Genomic DNA, 20,547 nt, shown 5'->3' on the forward strand with positions numbered 1-20,547 from the left:
GTTCATTCCTTTACGGAGAGGCTATTTGGAGGCAATCTACCTACATACGAGGAGATTGGGGATCCGCCCGGTGTAGAGCTTATTCCAAATCTGCCAAGTTGCCCAAATTTGTCGTGTGTAGGTGAAGGTATGCAAGAGCCCATCATGCATCCAACACCTTTGCAAGCTACCTCTGAGATCTCTTTGAGTGGGTCGAACCTTAGTGGCACCGAGCTGCTTATCCATCGCATCAACCTTCCCACGGCCATGGATATCAAGAGCCATATTGAGAAGAGGATTTCAAAGTGCCCATTGGAGGACCTTGCATTGCTCAAGGAAGACTTGGCGAAGCTTATTTCTGCGATTAACAACATTATCATTGATTCCTCACTCTTGAGAGCCAAGATTGCCGAGCTTATGGCTACCTCAACTAAGTATTCTTCTTTGCATGATGTTTCCTCGAACAAGTTTAAATCTAAAGGTTAGAGTTCAGCAGCTTGCAGCAATAGACTTATCAAATGCCCAAGTTCGGTCTTTGCAGCAAGCCACTTCGGAAGGTTATCAAGTCACAGGGACTTCTTTAGCTTCCATCCAAGTGCATCTAGAAGTGTTGGTGCGAGAGCAAGAGCAGTTGGAAATCGAAGCATCACGACTTCAATGTGTTCTCTCAAAGCAGGAAGCTACACTTTCTCAGCATTAAGAGAAGATTTCACGCCTAGAGCAAGTGAAAGTCATAGCTATGGAGTTGGCCATCTTGTCTCCCACTGCTGTGGAGACTTTGAAGACTCCATATAAACGGAGCATCCTTCTTCACGAGTCAACTAAAGGGTTGACAGGGTCGAGTGAAGTTGGAGATGAAGCCTTTGATGAAGGCTAGCCGCCCATGTAAACTTTTTAGCTCATGTAAGTTCCTTGGTTTAGGCATGCTTTGGATGGCCTTGATCTTCAATTGGTCTACTTTAATGCCACGGTGCTTGACAATGAAGCCGAGGAACTTGCTAGAGGTGACGCCAAATGCACAGTTCAACAGGTTCATGTTAAGGTTGTAGTGTCGTAGTTCGTTGAACACCATTCGTAAATCTTTCAAGTGATTGGATCTCTTTTTGGACTTGACAACTAAGTCATCCACGTAACATTCTACGTTTTTATGTTGCATGTCATTAAAGATCTTCTACATTGCGTATTTATATGTAGCTCCAGCATTCTTCAAGCCAAAGGGCATTACCTTGTAGCAATGGATACCTTTCGGAGTGTGGAAGGGGTTAGTTCCTCATCTTCGAAAGCCATGTGGATTTGATTGTATCTAGAGAAGCTGTCCATGAATGATAGTGCCTCATGGCCAGTGATTGCATCCACCATGATTTCGATGATGGGCAAGAAAAAGTCATCCTTCTGGCAAGCATTGTTGAGGTCGGCGAAATTTACTCAAATATGTATTTGTCCAGATTTCTTAAGGACAAAGATGATGTTGGACATCTATTTATGGTATTGCAGCTCTTGAATGAAGCTTGCTTCAATTAGTTTGTCAATCTCGGTTGCGTTCCAAGCTTGATTGCAAGACGATGCATCGCGATTGTAGGGTTAAGGTCGGGCATTTCTTTGTGGGTCCAAGCAAAGACACATTTGTACTCCAATAGTAGTTGGTAGTACTCCTCGATCTCTTCCGCACTTAGCAGTGCAGTTACAAAGATAGGTTTCGGGTCTTCGTTTGTGCCTAAGTTAAGCTTCTTGAGATCATCAACTGTGGCTTGCCCCTCATCCTCGAGTTATGGTGGTGCAGCAGTGATGTCTTCTTCAAAGGTTTCGTCCTCTTTGCCTTTTTGGATCGTGATGTGGAAGACGTCTTGGACCTTTTCTTCAATGCCATCCCCTTGGGCTTGTTGGCATGAAGATTAGCCAGTGTGTACTATGGTGCGCCTCATTACCTTTAGTTGTCTTTTTCTGTTGACTTTTGAGGTTGCTTGGTGCTTCATCCTTGAAGAAATCGAGCTTCGAACGTCGTCTTTTTCTGCTAAATCGTCGAGCTTTTCTTTCTTCGGTGTTGTCTTCCTCTTTTTAGAAGGCTTCTTGGTTTCTTCAATTCTCCCTTTAGTGATTATACACCTTTTGGGCTTCCACAAACAATGAGTGACACCTAGTAGTATGTCATGGCAACCCAAGCTAATCATAAGAGGTGGAGAATCCATTCAGTTTGGGATTAAAATGCAATACAGTGTTTTTCTAATATAATACTCTTGACCACATTGTTTGGTTTGGCAGTTTTTGTCACATCCGAGTTTCGACTTTACCACAGCATAATATTGTCTGCTTTGGGCTTACCATTCCCTCACAGATTTGTTTCTAGGAACTCAGATGAGAACTTCCCAGAGGGGTCACCCATCCTAGGACTGCTCTTGCCCGAACTCCCTTAACTTTGGAGTTCCGACAGAATCCGAAGCCAGTGAGTTCCCAAAAGGCCTCATGCTATAGGGAGGGAAGTATGTACATATAAGGCACATCACCCCCTGTCCGTTAGTCGATGTGGGATCTCATAATCCACCCCACTTAAGGGGAACTCGGTGTCCTCACTACCACATTCGCATCGAATGGCAGAATGGCACTGATACCAAATTGTCACATCCCATTCTCGACTCCATCGTAGCACGTTATTGTCCGCTTTGGGTCACCTCCCATTTGCAAGACGCATTTTTGGAAGTTGCTCTTGAGTTCCCAAAAACAAAACCGTGAAGGAATGGTAAGCCGAAAACGGACAATATCGTGCTGCGGTGGAGTCGAGATTGGGATGTGATAGTTTATTCATGTCTACTATCCAATGTGATTCTCTTACTTATATGATTACCTTGAACATGATTTGGAATGACTTCCTAAATCTCATTCACATGGGGGCCAGAGATTCTTAATCATCTCATAGAGTATTTTCCTTGAAACGGTTTGAAGGTTAGAGATCCCTTGTTGTGCATTCACTTGCCTCCACGGCTAAGTTGCTTAACCCCAACTATGTCGTCGACACCTTTTGACGGAGTGACTTTGATATAGTCAAAGGTCAAGGACCTAACCATAAGACAACTATGATGCCTCAGGTCAAAGGACTAAGTTGCATTATCCCAACCATGAGTTCTCATGTCACATGAGTATGAGAACTCCTAGTTGATCGCGTTCAGTGGACTCATTCTCTATTGAGCACCTACATGCTTGTCTTGGTGTCAGTCACACCAATGACTCAAGACCAGTCACTCTCTCTAAAAGAAGACATAGCACGTACTGATCTTAATAGACTGTTAATGCCCAATTGGCAATCCTATGATCAAGAACGTTTAGGATTTGTATACGAAAGAGAATGGTCTCAGGAATCTAACTTCTTTAGATCACATTCTCCTAATTACATATTCCATGGGCTTATCGTTTAAGCATATAAAATTTATATGTGGTGACTTTAAAAAATAATCTTTGCCCTTTATGTTAAACTAGATTAGTTTAACATGTGAAATGTCGTAAGGTATCATCATATGGTTGGCTTTTAGGGCACATTTCCAACATCTATAAACCGTCTCTGTTGAATGGTTTGAACTTTATGACTATGTCATAGAGTTACACCTCTTAATTCGAAACAAAGAAGAATGAAATTCCTTATGGCTACAATGAGTGTATAGACAAAATATACTCAAGGAAATGATATAGTAGCATTTTACCCAAAATAATGAAACCTTAATAGCTAATTATTAGCTTAAGGTGAGTACAATCAACGAGAGTGGTTGACTTGGAAGAAACCATCTGTGACGTAATCTTGGCTTCGCTTAATTCGAAGATTGCTAGCTACAACTAAACGGTGATTCAATGTTTGGACATAATATGGGTTTCCAAAACCATTATCAAGATAGTCTTGATAATATATGTCTAAGACTAGTTATCATAAGACGTGAAAGTTGTAGAGATTCATCCATCATGAATCTTAGCAAGCTAGTGGGAGTCATAAGCGTCTTATGAGAGAAAGATCAAATCGTTTGATTTCTCATAAAGATGTAAATGAATCTTTTGTTTACTAGGTTTACAAAAGATTAGTGGGAGTTAATCATATTCCTAAATTTGAACATATATATGATATATTAATTTTGCAAATGAAAGGAATTCTTCTTCGTTAAAGTTATGACTTTAAAGATTCTATAATGTTAGAATGTATATGGGAGACATAGTCTATATACATAGGATGGAAATCTATAATGATAGATTTCAAGATACAATTGGATTATCACAAATCCCTATTGATAGATAATAGATGTAGGAAGTTTATCGAATAATAAATTTCAAATGAAAGGACAATTCCAATCAGACTGGGAAATTGCTCTTCTAAGGAGGAATGTATCCTTTTGACTCCCAAAAAAGCTTAATGCAGAAATAGAATCCTTTATGCATACGCAGAAATGTGATTTATGTATTTCATATTGTATGAAAAACGTTGATATGAGTTGTACCAAGATCGGTACAGGACGATATCAGTGCAAGCCCAGGATTATGAGTAGTAGGGTCCAATGCCCAATAAGAAAACACGCCTTAATGTGATTAAACGTGTTACTAAAATAAATCACCATCCCTAGGCCGAGATCCAACACTAGGCTCTTGTTAGATCGAATCAAAGGTTAATAGTCATCCTGAGGCCCTAAGGCAACTATATAGTCTATCAATGAATGCAAAGCTTATGTTAATAGTACCATATACTCTTGCTTTAAAAACCGTTTTACGAACATAGTGAGAGTATCATATACTACTAAATCAATCACATGGACCAATAGTTGTAATCGGACCAAATTGTTTTAGTGAGATTAAAATGCATGCTTATATGTGATGAGACCTAAAAACCCTCAACCAAACCATTATTAAGTTGACAAGCGTGAGAGTGCTTTGAACACTCTTTCGTGACCTTCCACCGTGGTAGGCTCCGATCATTTGTGTCTCATACACCGTCTTCACCCTATAATGGAGAAGGTCAAAGTATGTGCTTACATTATGAGTAAGTGCACTCTTACATTATTATTAACGCTAGCCAACATCATATAATTGTGAGGTGAGCCTCCCATACCCTACTAAGAGTTTCCTCCAAAACTCTCGAATTCCAATAAGGGATATGGAATTTGCCAAAAATAATGGGCAGTGCTATTGGAAGGAAAAATTCTCAAATTCCAATGAGGGAGAGTGACTAGTCTTGAATCATTGGGGTGACTGACACCAAGACAAGCATGTAGGTGCTCAATAAAGAATGAGTCCACTGAACGCGATCAACAAGGAGTTTTTATACTCATGCCACATGAGAATTCATGGTTGGGATAATGCAAAGTAGTCCTTTGACTTGGGGCATCATAGTTGTCTTATGGTTATGTCCTTGATCTTTGACTATGTCAAAGTCACTCCATCAAGGGGTGTCCACGGAGGCAAGTGAATGCACAACAAGATATCTCTAACCTTCAAACTGTTTAAGGGAGAATACTCTATAATATGATTAAGAATCTCTAGCCATAGTATGAATGAGATTTAGGAAGTTGTTGCAAATCATATCCAAGGTAATCATATAAGTAAAACAATCACATTGGATAGTAGACATGAATAAACTATCAAACCAAACAACGTGGTCAAAAGTATTGTATTAGAGAAAGACCGTATTGAATTGTAATTTAAACTAAATAGGTTCTCCACCTCTTCTGATTAGCTTGGGTATCCACGATATACTGCTAGGTGTCAATCATGGTTTGTGGAAGCCCTAAAGGTGTATAATCACTAAAGGGAGAATTGAAAGTATGTTTCAATTCACAATCGATTTGAAGAGTTCTAATCGCCCATTGCCTTGCTAAAAGGAACCTAATGGATTGTACACCGTGTAAGGTAGAGATTGAAGAAACAACAGAGATGAGTAAAGATAATTAAATGGTTTAATTATTTATGGCTAGGATTAATTAATATGTTAATTAATCAAACGAATAAGTTTGTATTAGACCTCGGGTTAGTGTTGGGCCTCAAGGTCCATTGGGATTTGAATGTCAAGTCCAATAACTCAAGTTGTATGATAACGCGAACACACAAAGGGCTTGAAAGCCCAATAAACCCATCAAGGCCGGCCACAAGAGTGAGGGGTAATGAACTTGGCTTAATTGCAAGTTTGCCACTCAACTGTGAGGTGGTATAAATGCATCTTTATAGCCATTTCATCATTAGGGTTTTCTTTGAGGAAATTGGAGAGAACACAACCTCTCCTTTTTCTCTCTAAGAGGCTGGCCACCCTAGAGGAAAATAGCTTGCAATCTTTCTTCCTCTATGTCACTCATCTCTTCCTCAATGCTCTCCTTGGTGTGGTGACTTAGAGGTTCCCTATTTTGGGAACTTGGAGAATCCATTCCTTCATCCATCCAAGAAGTCATGGAGCAAAGAAGCAAAGTTCCTCCATCCACATCCATTGAGTCAAGGAGCAATGAGACTAAGGAAAGAAGGGCATCACATGGGTGAATATCCTTTGCTAAGCAGCGAGGTGCTTCAAAGGTATAAAAGTTTCTCAACTCTTTTCCTTAAGACTTGTGTTGAGTCTTGGTTCACCACAATTACTAGGCCTTGAATTTCATGGATAAAGTTTTGTTTTTGAGTGCATACAAGCATGATTCCGCCTTTTAATTGTTAATTGCATGCATAGATGTTGCTTAAATGAACTAGTTTTCACAAATATTTCCTTCATACTTGAGAAGACTCAGGCACTCATGTTGTATATGAACGTACCCAAAAGTTTTGGCCATATGCAATCCTTACAACCATCTATTTGATCAACAGGCTTCCCAGATGTTTCAAATCACCATATGAAACCCTTAAAAACAGACCAATAAATCTGTCACACTTGAAAGTTTTCAGTTGCACTTGTTTTGTACATGTGCAAACTCAACACCGTGACAAATTGGATGCTAGGGCTGTGAAATGTGTGTTCATAGGATACTCCTCTACTCAAAAGGGATATAAATGTTTTAATCTTATCACTAACAAGTGTGTTTTATCCAAAGATGTTCACTTTAAGGAAGAAACTCCATTCTTTAAAAGGGATCCTACTTCATGTGAGGGGGAGCTTTTATGTGATTTGTTTCCATTGCCTATATATACTGAGCCCTTGATTCATGATGATTCCTTAAAGGGTAGTTGCAGTTGTGAGGATACATCTCAATCCAACTCACAAGAAAATGATGATCTTGAGGCTACATCTTAATCTTTCACTCACCAACCTGCTCAAGATGTTAGGAGGAATCCACCTCGAGAAAGGAAAGCCCTTGCCAAGTTTGTAGACTATGTTGCTTATGCTTCTAGATATCCCATCTCTAAACCAATAATTCATCACAGTTTTTCAAACTCACGTATTGCCTTTTTTATTGAAGTCTCAACTCTTGTAGAGCCTAACACCTTTCAAGAAGCCAATCTCATCCCTCACTGGAGGAAAGCCATGTCTGAAGAACTTCAAGCCTTGGAGGAGAATTGTACTTGGAGTATTGTTCAATTACCTTTTGGAGTATTGTGCGAAGTGGAATCAGTGAGGAGTTGATAGTTCTTATTTAAGAAGAAGATCTTATCATCACAGGTGACAGTGCCTTTGAGATTGAAGCCCTAAAAGCCTCCTTACATCAAACCTTTGCCATCAAGGATCTTGGGAAGTTGAAGTATTTTCTTGGCATTGAGATGGCAACCTCACGACGAGGTTTGTTTTTAAACCAACATAAATATGTCATGGATCTACTCAAGGAAGCTAAGTTCACTGACTGTCAGCCAGTTGCCACCCCAATTGACAATAAACTCAAGCTTACCATAGATGTCGAACCACTCAAGAACATTACATATTATCAAATATTGGTTGGTAAGCTAATCTATCTTACCATCATTCGTCCAGACATTACTTTTGCTGTCACTTGGTCAATCAATTCATGCATGTACCCACAGTTGAACATCTCAATATTGTTAAAAGGATCATTTGCTATCTCAATGGATCCATCGATAGGGGTATTCTTATGCGTAACAATCATTCCACTGAGATTCATGCATACACTAATGTTGATTGGGTAGGCAATGCAATTGACAGAAAATCCACCACTGGTTATTGCACATTTTTTGGAGGCAACATTGTTACTTGGAAGAGTAAAAAACAACAAGTCATTGCTCGCTCTAGTGCTGAAGTTGAGTATCGAGCCATGGCTGCTACTGCATGTGAATTGATTTGGCTTAAAGGTCTCTTGCTTGATCGAGGGCTCTCGAGTACAACTCCTATGTCTCTCATGTGTGATAATCAGGCAGACATGCACATTGATGCAAACCCAGTTTTTCATGAAAGGACCAAGCATATTGAAGTTGGTTGTCACTTCATCAGGGCTTAAGTTCAGTCACAACTCATTCAAACAATCTTCACTCGCAGTTATGATCAATTGGAAAATGAGTTCACTAAAGCTCTATCATCTGCACATTTTCAGCATCTTCTAGGCATGCTTGGCTCGATTATACTAGTCGATCCAGCTTGAGCAGTAGTATTGAGAGTTACTAACTAACCCTAGACAGATTATGTAGATTATGTAATCCGAAAATCATGACATTTTCTTTGTCGACTTTAGCCTTGACAGAAAAGTGTAAATCACTCCTTACTTGTGGTTGGTTTCCTCCATTAAGGAGCATGGCTGATCACTAGTACTTGGTGTAATTTCCTCCAATTAAGGAGCATGGCTGGTCTCTAGGGTTTATCTAAGGATAGTTGATTGTAACTAGTCCTTCTTCTCATATATATGTGTATCCTTGTACATTCAACAAGTTTTAAGCGATAAAGTTTGAAAAGTGAAAGAATGTAAACAAGTAAAACAAGTTTGATAAAAAAATATCACGATTTCTAACATGCAAACTGCACTTTGCAGACCGTGTGTGCGGACCTAATGTGAGCCATTGGATAAAATCTAAATGGCTAAAAACCAATCCATCAAAATGAGTTTAGTGGAAAACTGGGTCATAAATGACCCGTCACTAATCGAAAATGGAACCGGCATCAATTCAAAATTTTTGGGATTGAAACTCCTCCCCCCTCCCCCAACCCCCCGACATCAACAATTACTGTGGAGCCAAAAATAATCAAGAAAATCACATAGGCGACATGTGGACTTTTGGGTGAAGAAGACAAAATTACCCTTGAGGCACACTGGGATTCCCACGCGCATGCAATGAACAATAACAGCTCGATGGAGGTCAAAGGTGATCAAAATGGTATTCTTTTAAACTCTCTCATCATTCCTCATCAAATGCTCACCCACAAGGTAGCTCCCAATCATCCTTTTCAAATTAGGATTAATTGCTAAAAGCAATTGATTAATTTCCTAATTAATTGATTAATTGCCAAACTAATTCAAGATATTATTTTACAATCAATCCCACAAATCAACCAAATGTGGCTGGTCCCAATTCTCCTAATAGGGATGGCCACACCCCTATACATAGCCACTAATTTTCTCCAAAAACTAAGTCCAATTCTCTTCTAGAATTCTCCAAATTTCTCGAAACACTTTCTCTCTCAAATTCTAACTTTGGCATTGGAGGTTCTTCGGCCAAAGCCTCCCCATTAATGGTGGGCGCATGAGGCTCTTGGCCTAGACCTAAGGTGTTAATCGTTTTACAGGTGCATTTTCATCCGTAAATTGGTTCTTTCATTGAGAGTTTGATTCACATGCTCAAAGAAGACTCTCGCATTCAAAGTTTCTAATTTCTCATTCATTCATAAATTTTTCATACTTTCTTATTCCTACAATTTTTTAATTCGTTGAAAAGGGAAAAATACAATGATGGGAAAGTCGAAAACCACGATGAACGAAACTTCCTAAGTTCAAAGATCCGGATCGAATGATGGAAGACGAGACGTAGCCCCACCACGACGATCCACAAGGCTCAATACGATGGCAAGAGGAGCAACTTTGCCACCAAGGAGCACCACTACTATGGCAGTTACAAGGACCACCGTGGCAATGGGGAGTGGGCCAGATCCATGGCAGCAAACCTACCGTGAGCAGGGGTAGCAAGGCAGCCACCATCCTATGCCCACGCCACTTTACAGCAGCAAGCCCAGGCACTAGAAGCAGCCTAAGCTGCTACCCCAGTAGTGCAAGCCCAATCTGCAGCCCATACTGCAAGGTAGCCGAGGCAAGCCAAACCCTAGTCGGCCGGAGTGACTACATCAACCATGCAAGCCTAAGTAGCTACGGCAAGAGAAGCAGCCCAACGCTTATGGGCCCAAGGCCAGTGCACTCCCAAGCAGAGCCCAGGCTTAGCGCCTAAGCGCACCACACGTGGGGCAATCCACGCCAGCGACCCAACCTGCTCCTGTAATTCGACTCGCTCTCGTAGCCCAATCCGAGGCCTAATCCACTTTTGTGGCCCTCCAAGACCGATTCAACTGTCTTGGCTTTAGATTTATGGACTGTCAATTGAACTAGGGGTATTTTCACCTTATTTCTTCACAGATTTAACATTTCCCAACTCAAATCTCGCACCTGGAGTCCATTACACTTTTATTACTCAAGGAAACACATACCGTCTAAACTCTTTCACCCCACATGGCGAACAACACTTCTCTCGACAAGTTATAGAGTTGACAAACGCCTTTGCGCAATAGACTACCTTGGTGAATCATCTCTTGTAGCGTACTAAGATGCAGCTTGCCTTAGACGAGGTGTCCCGAAGTAGGACAAGGGTGGACGATGAACCTCTCTAGCAGTGTCCCCACAAACAGCCACTTAACCAATCACAAACCAAACCTTCTGGTAGTGTACACTCCCAACTGGGCCCTTTGATAGGAGCATATTCATGCGACTTAAATGGCTTGTTCTCGTACATTTACGTTATGTTTCTTTAGTTATTTTAGTTCTTTATGCTTCTTTTGTGTGTTTTCAGGTTCTAAGGGCTTAGGGAGCAAGAAAGTGCATTTTGAGGCCATTTGGAGCATTTTTGGGCATGGATTGGATAGCTTATCCATGGAGCCAAAGTTTGGACGAATTTGAAGGCCTTATTTTCACTTTGGACATAAAACAAAGGGCCTAGCCCATTCTCTCTTATTCTATCCCTTATAGCCATGCAAAGAACCATCCATTCCATCAAAAACAATCCATCAATTCACATGCAAAACCACCATTAACATACATGCACCCAAACAAAGCCAACCTAGCTAACCCTACATGCATTATTTATTAGCATCTTTACAAGACATTATCATTGCATAACATTCCACTTCCACCTCTTTCCAACCTAATTCACATGCATATCAACCCTACATACATTAATTAGTCATTCTTTTCATATTACACTCAAATGCATTCACATGCATTTCAAGAAGCAAAACAACATTGTGCCGTGAGCTTCCCTTGCATTTTCAGCTTTCCTCCTTGCATTCACATGCATAACCAACCTAGTGTCACTCCTATTCATTCCCTTTAATTATTTAGCCATTATCATACATTTATTCTCCCATAAACAACCCAACAATGCCGTGAGTTCCCACTCCCATTTCCAACTTTCCATAACTTTTCCTAGTTGTTTTATTACATACATTCCCCCTTCATTATTCCAAACACATGCACCCATAATCATTCATCCCCTCCTAGCTGCAATATTCCCTCTTTTGTTCCCCCATTTCACCTATAAATAAGCATCCAACACTCCTCAAAATTCATTCACTCTTCCATACACATTTTCAGTTACAAACACTTCCATTTTCTGTGCAGTTTTTCTCCTTCATTGCAGCCACTATCCAACCACTTCCCATCCCTCCAAAACACTTCACATAATCCCCAAAGCTCACCTTAGACCTTGTGCTACAACAACGAGGAAGAAAAGAGTGCTTAAACGTTCATACAATTCAAGTTTGAGTTGTTGGAATGTTTAGGTGTTTCTTTGATTTCAAAGTTTAAATTTAATTCTCTTTGTTTTGTACGTATGAGAAGGGAAGAGAAGAGTGCCTAAACGTTCATACAATTCACGTTTGAGTTGTTGGAATGTTTAGGTGTTTCTTTGATTTCAAAGTTATGAGGAACTAAACCCCCTTTAGCTAGGGGGTGATTCGAAACTATGTTTATATTTGCAATATGAATTGATTACTTTTGGTTGGTATTTCATAAGTTGTGGATTCAATTCGTTTAACTGTTTGATTGATAAATTATTTATGTATGTTCATTAAGATTGCAAGCTTAATTTTCATGCATGAATATGACGCTAGAATATAAGTGAGTTTCACCTAATCGTTATGAACTTATATTCACAAGTAGTGGAGGTTGCTTATAAACAATCGCGTTAAACGAATTCTTGGCATAAGTTTCATGCGTATTCCATAGTAACGAGTGCCTCGTCAACACTTATAATTTTCATTGAACTTAATGATCTTTGTTGAATGTCTCTATCATGCGTATTCCATAGTTAGGGACTTTGATTAAGAATAATTTGGTTGTAATGCGTATTCCATTCAATCCAATGAATTTAGGGAAATTTGAAAGTTAATTTAAGCGGACCTAATTAACTTGGAGCATTGAGTTTCATAATTTATCGAAAGACCAACCGAAAATCAATCTTGTATTGCAAGTGTAACATGTGTGGAGAAGAACCCCTTAGCTATTCCATCATCCATATTTTTATCACATTCATATTTACATTTTGCCTTCAATTATATTCTGTCTTTTTAATTTAATATCGTCCAACCACAATTCCCCCCCCTATTTTGTTAAAGTCTTAATCATTCGTATTTGTTTTATTTGTGTATCTTTAAAGCTTTTGGAGTGATAAACAATTGCAAATTCGTCTAAATCAAGTTCTAGCTTCTATTTGAGTCAATTTGATTGTTTTAGACAATTTGAGTTTTTCAAAGCCATTCTGAGTCATAGTAGTCTTGTTAAGAGTATTTTAATTTAGTTTTTATGTTTTTAAGTCAATTTAGAAGGTTTTAGCAAGCCCTCCTAATCCCCGGTCTAGAACGATCCCTCACTTATCCATTCTACTACAATTGTCAAACGAGGGTTTAATTTGAGTGTCAAGTAATTCTTGCATCAAATTTTGGCGCCGTTGCCGGGGATTAGCAACTTTGCTAATCCTTTGTCTTTATTTTTATATTTTGTTTTTCGTGCATTCTTATTTCAAATTCTTAGTTTGTTTGTTTCCTTGTTTTTTTTTTAGGTACTGTGTATGACTCGTAGCTCTCGGCCTATTATAGAGAACATCTCCGACTTTGACGGTGATTTTGAACGCACTTTGAGGAGAACGAGAAGTCAACAAGAGCCACCACAACCTCCACCACAACCTGGGCTTGAAGAAGACGAAGTAGGTGTAGAAGAAAAGCCCACGGATCAGATTTTTGAAGAAGAACAAGCCATGGCAGCAGATAATAGAACCATCAAGGAGCTTTCGGCCTCGGGTCTGGATAATGCATTGCCTCTTTGTATCCAATACCCCACGGCTGCCCAAGGCAAGACCGATGAATTTGAACTCAAATCCAGTTTGTTACACCATATTCCGAAGTTCCATGGCTTGTCTATGGAAGACCCCAACAAACACTTGAAGGAGTTCGAGGTGGTTTGTTCGAGCATGACCCCCGTCAATGTGGATGGGAGTATATTGAAGATGAAGGCCTTTCCATTTTCACTTATGGACAAGGCCAAAGATTGGCTCTACGAACTAGCCCCGGGAACTGTGACTTCGTGGGAGAGTATGAAGCGTGCTTTCTTGGAGAAATTTTTCCCTACTTCGAGAGTGATTCTCCTACGGAAGAAAATTAGTGGTATTCAACAGAATCATGGTGAGACATTCCCGGCTTATTATGAGCGCTTCAAGGGCCTTGTAGCTTCATGTCCTCAACATCAAATGAAGGAGGAACTTCTCCTTCAATATTTCTATGAGGGCCTCCTTCCTATCGAACGTCAAATGCTTGATGCATCAGCGGGAGGAGCATTGGTGGACAAAACACCAAGGGATGCCAAGGTTCTCATAGCCAACCGAGCGCTCAACGCTCAACAATATGAAGGAGTGGGCCAAAGGGAAGCCCCACGGCAACAAAGTGTAAATGAGGTGAGTGTTATTTCTGAAATTCAATCACAACTTGCTAATCTTACTTCTCTTGTTTCTCAGGTTGTGATTGGTCCAAAAGCACAAGAACACCAAGTCTGTGGCGTGTGCTCAATTCAAGGGCATCCATCCGACAAGTGCCCTCAACTAATCGAGAATGGTGGGTGGGAATCTGCCAATGCAATTGGTTTCCAAGGACAAAATCAAAACAACCCATACTCGAACACTTACAATGCCGGATGGAGGGACCATCCAAACTTCAAATGGAGGGAGCCACAACAAGCTGCCCAACAAGGAGGATTTAGGCCAAACCCCCCTGGTTTTTATTCCAAGCCGTATGCACCCCAACAATCCCAACAACCTTCGGCATCATCTCATTCAGGTACGTCTTTGGAAAGTAATCAAGCTATGCAATTACTAACCTCTATTTCGCAGGGGTTGCAAAATCAAAACAACCGGATAGAAAATAACGAGAAGGAGATGATGGATATGAAGAAACAAATAGGGCAGATTTCTGAGTTCCTTGGACAGATTAGAGAGCAAGGAAAGCTTCCTAGCTCAACCACAGTCAATCCAAAGGGAGGATTCGAATCCGCCAAGGCCATCACCCTAAGGGGTGGAAAAGAAGTTGGGACCGAGCCAAACAATCCCACATCTGCCCAGAAAGTAGATGAAGAGAAGACACAACCTGAGGCAGATCACCCTAACTCGGCCAAATCAGGTAATTTAAGTTCAAATTCATGTACTTCACGTCCTAATCTGCCCAATGTACCTTTTCCTCGTAGGTTCATGCAAGAAAAAAAGGAAGAAAGCGAGAAGGACATTCTTGAAACGTTCCGGAAGGTGCAAGTGAACATACCACTTCTCGATGCAATCAAACAGGTTCCAAAGTATGCTAAATTCCTCAAGGACCTATGCAATACAAAGAGAAGAAGGGCAAACAAAGAGGTAGTGAAGGTAAGCGAGAATGTGTCCGCTGTTTTGCAACGTAAACTGCCTACCAAGTGCAAAGACCCCGGTAGTTTCACGATTCCTTGTGTGATTGGACATAATCGTTTTGAACATGCCATGCTTGATTTAGGTGCATCCATAAATGTCATGCCTTATTCGATTTATGCATCTATGAATTTGGGTGAATTAAAACAAGATGGTGTAATTATACAATTGGCCGATCGTTCTAACGCGTATCCAAAAGGAGTTTTGGAAGATGTGCTTGTGCAGGTGAACCATTTAATTTTTCCGGCTGATTTCTACGTCCTAGACATGGAGGATTCAGCCCATTCTACATCTTTGCCGATTCTCCTTGGTAGGCCATTCATGAAGACGGCCCGAACGAAGATTGATGTATACAAAGGCACCTTGACAATGGAATTCGATGGGGAAGTGATTGATTTTAATATTTCTGAAACTATGAGATATCCCGTTGATGACCATTCTTGTTTTTCCATTGATGTTATCGATTCTTTGGCGCAGGTATACCTTGAAGAATTGAATGAGGACGCCCTGGAAACAACCATCACTAAGGCCATAGAGCGCAAAAATGAAGGATTTGGGCCAATGCAAGGCCACGGCAAGGAGGAGGAATTCTTTGCAATGGGTTCTAGTGAAGAAATAATTGAGGTTGTGGCAGCCCTTGAGTCATTACCACAACAATATGGTAAGGTTCCACTCTCACTTTCAAATTCAGTTTCCACTAAGATGCTACCTTCTGTTGTTCAGGCACCATCGCTTGAACTTAAGCCGTTGCCGGACCATTTGAAGTATGTGTTTTTGGGAAAAGGCGAAACATTGCCCGTCATCATTTCATCAAGTCTCACGGCAATGGAGGAGGAGAAGCTTGAGAGGGTGCTGCGAGAGCACAAAACGGCCATAGGGTGGACTTTGGCCGACATTAAAGGAATAAGCCCTACCACATGCATGCACCGTATACTTCTTGAGGAGGGGACTAAGCCATCCCGAGAGGCTCAACGCCGTCTCAACCCTCCGATGATGGAAGTGGTGAAGAAGGAAATAATCAAGCTTTTGGATTGCGGAGTGATCTACCCTATCTCCGATAGCCGTTGGGTCTCTCCAGTTCAAGTCGTTCCCAAGAAGTCCGGAGTAACTGTTATCAAGAATGATGAGAATGAGCTCGTGCCTACACGCATTCAGACTGGATGGCGAGTATGTATCGATTACCGGAAGCTAAATGCCATGACTAGGAAAGATCACTTTCCTTTGCCATTCATCGACCAGATGCTCGAAAGGTTAGCCGGTCATGCCTTTTACTGTTTTCTTGATGGATACTCTGGATATAACCAAATTGTGATAGCCCCGGATGATCAAGAGAAGACCACATTCACATGTCCCTTTGGAACATTTGCTTATCGTCGCATGCCATTTGGCTTATGCAACGCACCGGCCACTTTCCAAAGGTGTATGGTAAGTATATTTTCCGATTTTGTTGAAAAGATCATTGAGGTTTTCATGGATGATTTCAGTGTATTTGGGAGTTCATTTGATAATTGCTTGGATAATCTGACCTTAATTTTGAAACGATGTGTTGAAACTAACCTTGTCTTGAATTGGGAGAAATGTCACTTTATGGTGAAACAAGGTATAGTTTTAGGACATATTGTTTCAGAAAAAGGAATTGAAGTAGATAAATCAAAAATAGACCTTGTACGTCACTTACCCTCTCCTACTTCGGTTAGAGAGGTACGTTCGTTTCTTGGCCATGCAGGGTTCTATAGGCGTTTTATCAAGGACTTCTCCAAGATGTCCAACCCTCTTTGCCGATTGCTTCAAAAAGATGTGCCATTCAAGTTTGATGGAGAGTGTAATTCGGCATTTAACCAACTCAAGGAGAAGCTAGTCTCGGCCCCCATTATTGTACCTCCAGATTGGAGCCTTCCGTTCGAGCTCATGTGCGATGCATCCGACTATGCATTAGGAGCTGTTCTAGGACAAAGAAGAGACAAGCGGCCGCATGTCATATACTATGCCTCTCGGACTCTCAATGATGCCCAATTGAACTACTCCACGACGGAAAAAGAACTTCTAGCTGTGGTTTTTGCTTTAGATAAATTCCGTTCATATTTAATTGGTACTAAAGTAATCGTTTATTCTGATCATGCAGCTTTGAGGTACTTGCTCACGAAAAAGGAAGCAAAGCCGAGGCTTATCCGTTGGATTCTTCTTCTTCAAGAATTTGATATTGAAATCCGGGATAAGAAAGGAAGCGAGAATGTAGTGGCTGACCATTTAAGCCGAATGATCCACGAGGAGCATGAACATGCCGTACCTATCCCTGAAACTTTTCCCGATGAGCAGCTGCTTTCCATTGAGGTAAGTGAACCATGGTATGCAGATTTAGTGAATTACTTGGTGGCTAAACAAATTCCAAATGAACTAAACAAGCACCAACGTGATAAGCTTAAAAATGATGCACGTTTCTATGTTTGGGATGACCCTTATTTGTGGAAGTATTGCTCAGATCAAATTGTACGTAGATGTGTGCATGATTCTGAATTTCACTCAATTCTAAGCTTTTGTCACACATATGCATGTGGTGGTCATTTTGGCACACAACGCACTGCCCTCAAGGTTTTAGAGTGTGGTTTTTATTGGCCGACTATATTTAGGGATGCTAGAACCTTTTGTATGTCTTGTGATCGTTGCCAACGAATGGGTAACATAGGTACCAAGGACCAAATGCCGCAAACCCCTGTCTTTAATGTTGAAATTTTTGATGTTTGGGGCATTGATTTCATGGGCCCTTTCCCTCCATCTTATGGTTTCACTTATATCTTGCTAGCCGTTGATTATGTTTCTAAATGGGTGGAAGCAAAAGCCACCCGTACTAACGATTCTAAGGTGGTTGCAGATTTCGTGAAAACTAACATTTTTGCTAGGTTTGGAATGCCGAGAGTAATCATAAGTGATGGAGGGTCTCACTTTTGCAATCGGACCATTGAGGCGTTGCTAAGAAAGTACCATGTCAACCATAAGGTCTCCACACCTTACCATCCTCAAACAAATGGCCAAGCCGAGGTGTCTAACCGAGAAATCAAACAAATTTTGGAGAAGACCGTTGGACCAACAAGGAGGGATTGGAGCTTACGTTTAGATGATGCACTGTGGGCATATCGTACGGCATACAAAACACCCATTGGGATGTCACCTTTTCGGCTCGTCTATGGTAAGCCATGTCATTTGCCCGTAGAGTTAGAGCACAAGGCACATTGGGCCGTGAAGATTTTCAACATGGACATAGATGCAGCGGGAGTTCATAGGAAGCTCCAATTGAATGAACTTGAGGAGATTCGGAATGAAGCCTATGAGAATGCCCGGATGTACAAAACCAAGACCAAAGCATTCCATGATAAAATGATTCGAACCAAGACCTTCACAGTTGGGCAGAAAGTGTTACTTTTCAACTCTCGCCTACGGTTGTTTCCTGGTAAGTTGCGTTCTAAATGGATTGGCCCGTTTGTTGTTACTAATGTTTTCCCTCATGGTGCAGTGCAAATCAAAAGTTCAAGGACGCAGCAAGAATTCAAAGTGAATGGGCATCGATTGAAGCCCTATTACGAGATGTTTGAGGAGCATGTCGTGGAGGAGGTACCCCTCCATGCCGTGGAACCTAGTCAAGCTTAAACGGAGGTACCGTCCGGCTGCAAGACGTAAAAGAAAGCGCTACTTGGGAGGCAACCCATGCATCCGAATAGAGAAGAACTTGGAAAACCCCTTTAAGAGACTTATTTTTATTCCTTTCTTTTTCTTTACTGCCTTACTTTGCTTTCTTTCTCGTATTTGTTTATTTGCTTGCTCTGTTGTGACTTTCTGCTTAAAACATTGAGGACAAGGTTTGATTTAAGTGTGGGGGGGTAAACAATTTGTATTTGCATGAATTTCGTGGGATTTATTCACCTATCACTTAGAATGTTGTTTCTTGCTGTTTTAAGCGTTTTTAGAGTGTTTTATAGTGTCTTGGTATAAAACTTCGAAAATTTGATAAAAAAAAAAAAAAATAAAAAAAAATAAAAAAAAAAAAGATCTTTTGAAAAACCCAAAAATATGTGTTTTTAGAGTCATTTGAGTCATTTTGGTGTTTGTTTGTGTCTTAGCGCTACTTAGGTTGTTTAGTTGTTATTGTTTGTTTGTTTATTAATTATGTGAGTCTATGATTGTAACATTGAGAAAATGTTTGATTTATTGATAGGCACTGCTAAACAAAGAAAGATGGTGCTTCACAAAGGGTGTTTGCTTGAGGCCCCACTACGTGGCTTTACTCTTGAAGCGGAAGGCGTAGGAGCAGAAGGCATCGGAGCGGAAGGCGTAGGAACAGAAGGCGTTGGAACAGAAGGCATAGAAGCAGAAGGCATCGAAGATAGAGCATTCCAGGCCTCAATACTTGGCCAAGCGCTGGATGAGCCAGGAAAAAGTTGCCTCTGGAGGAAAGACGAGAACCTTTGACGGTCACTGTGAATCCGACCTTCAGACTCTTGCAGCTCATCAAGCTTCCTCTTCATGCCCGTCGAATAGTTGTTTGCAAGCACGTGCAAACTTCTATTCTCATACTTCAGCTGCTGGATCTCCTGCTTGAGACTTTCCACTTCTGCCATCAATGATTCCACCTGACGGGAGCGGGCAAGCAGGCATTGGCCCATGTTGGACACAGAACTCGCACACTGAACACTAAGTGCGAGGGACTCTTGAACGGCCAGCTCATCGGACCGTCCTGACAGCAGCCTACTATCTTTCGGAGTGAGGAGGTTCCTAGCTACTATTGTAGCTGTTGTGGCGTCCTGCATCACGGAGTCTTCACCTGTGAGAGGACCGTTAGAAGAAAAGAAAGAAGGGCGCCATACGTTACCTTGACGCGGCGCGCCCGTATCACTGCTAAGGCTCAATTCCAAGCTAAGGTTCGATGAGTTTGCCATTTTTCAAAAGTGTTCAGAAAGAAGGGGTGGTTGGAGTTAATTCTCAAAGGGCCGGAGTCGATTTTTCAAGAATGGGATTTCTTCAGAGTGTATTTGTTGGGGTGATCGATAGCTCCATAAAAAGCCATGGCGACGCGTCCACCGATTCAGAGATCCGGATTTTCCTCCGCAAATTTCGACGACGCTTTCGCGGTTTTTCAGAAAACGCGTTCAGCTTTGTCAAAAGATATCTGACAAAGCTGATAACACGTGGAGGCCATCATCTCAATTACACGTCTTTAGCCGACAAGCGCAAAGTTCGGCGACACTTTCTCAGCTTTTCAGAAGACGCGTGCAGCTTTGTCAAAAGGAGCCGCATCTGCACTACCACGTGTCGTTCAGCACTCGAAGGGGCGCCTGCTCAGAAATCGAAGAGGCGTGTTCAGAGATCGAAGAGGCGCCATTATTTCAAAAAGCCGGATTTGCGGGATCAAAACGTTTGTCGACGAAGGTAAAAAGTACCACCACTTGATATTATCTCTATATATGTCGACCTTCGTCTTTTATGGCAGGGTAAACCTGAAGAAAA

The 20,547-nt window shown here is 41.2% G+C and overlaps 1 protein-coding gene across 1 annotated transcript; it reads left to right on the top strand.

The window, feature by feature from the left end:
* The first annotated feature begins 246 nt into the window (after window positions 1–246).
* LOC125479403 lies at window positions 247–8,360 on the top strand. Its single transcript, XM_048588643.1, has 4 exons — window positions 247–460; window positions 7,374–7,472; window positions 7,574–7,690; window positions 7,930–8,360. The coding sequence occupies exons 1-4, from the start codon at window positions 247–249 to the stop codon at window positions 8,358–8,360; spliced, it is 861 nt and encodes a 286-aa protein (XP_048444600.1).
* Window positions 8,361–20,547: the final 12,187 nt, after the last annotated feature.

The sequence above is a fragment of a genome, unplaced genomic scaffold (genome assembly GCF_019419815.1).
Source record: "Pyrus x bretschneideri cultivar Hongxiangsu unplaced genomic scaffold, Pyrus_bretschneideri_v1 Contig283, whole genome shotgun sequence".
Lineage (NCBI taxonomy): Eukaryota > Viridiplantae > Streptophyta > Magnoliopsida > Rosales > Rosaceae > Pyrus > Pyrus x bretschneideri.

What these genes read in the sequence shown, in the direction of transcription:
- LOC125479403 (XM_048588643.1), top strand. Translation starts at nt 247, where the DNA reads ATGGATATCAAGAGCCATATTGAGAAGAGGATTTCAAAGTGCCCATTG. An exon ending in GAACAAGTTTAAATCTAAAG is followed by an intron (nt 461 to 7,373) that starts GTTAGAGTTCAG and finishes TTTTTATTGAAG; the next exon opens with TCTCAACTCTTGTAGAGCCT. An exon ending in TCAAGCCTTGGAGGAGAATT is followed by an intron (nt 7,473 to 7,573) that starts GTACTTGGAGTA and finishes TTATCATCACAG; the next exon opens with GTGACAGTGCCTTTGAGATT.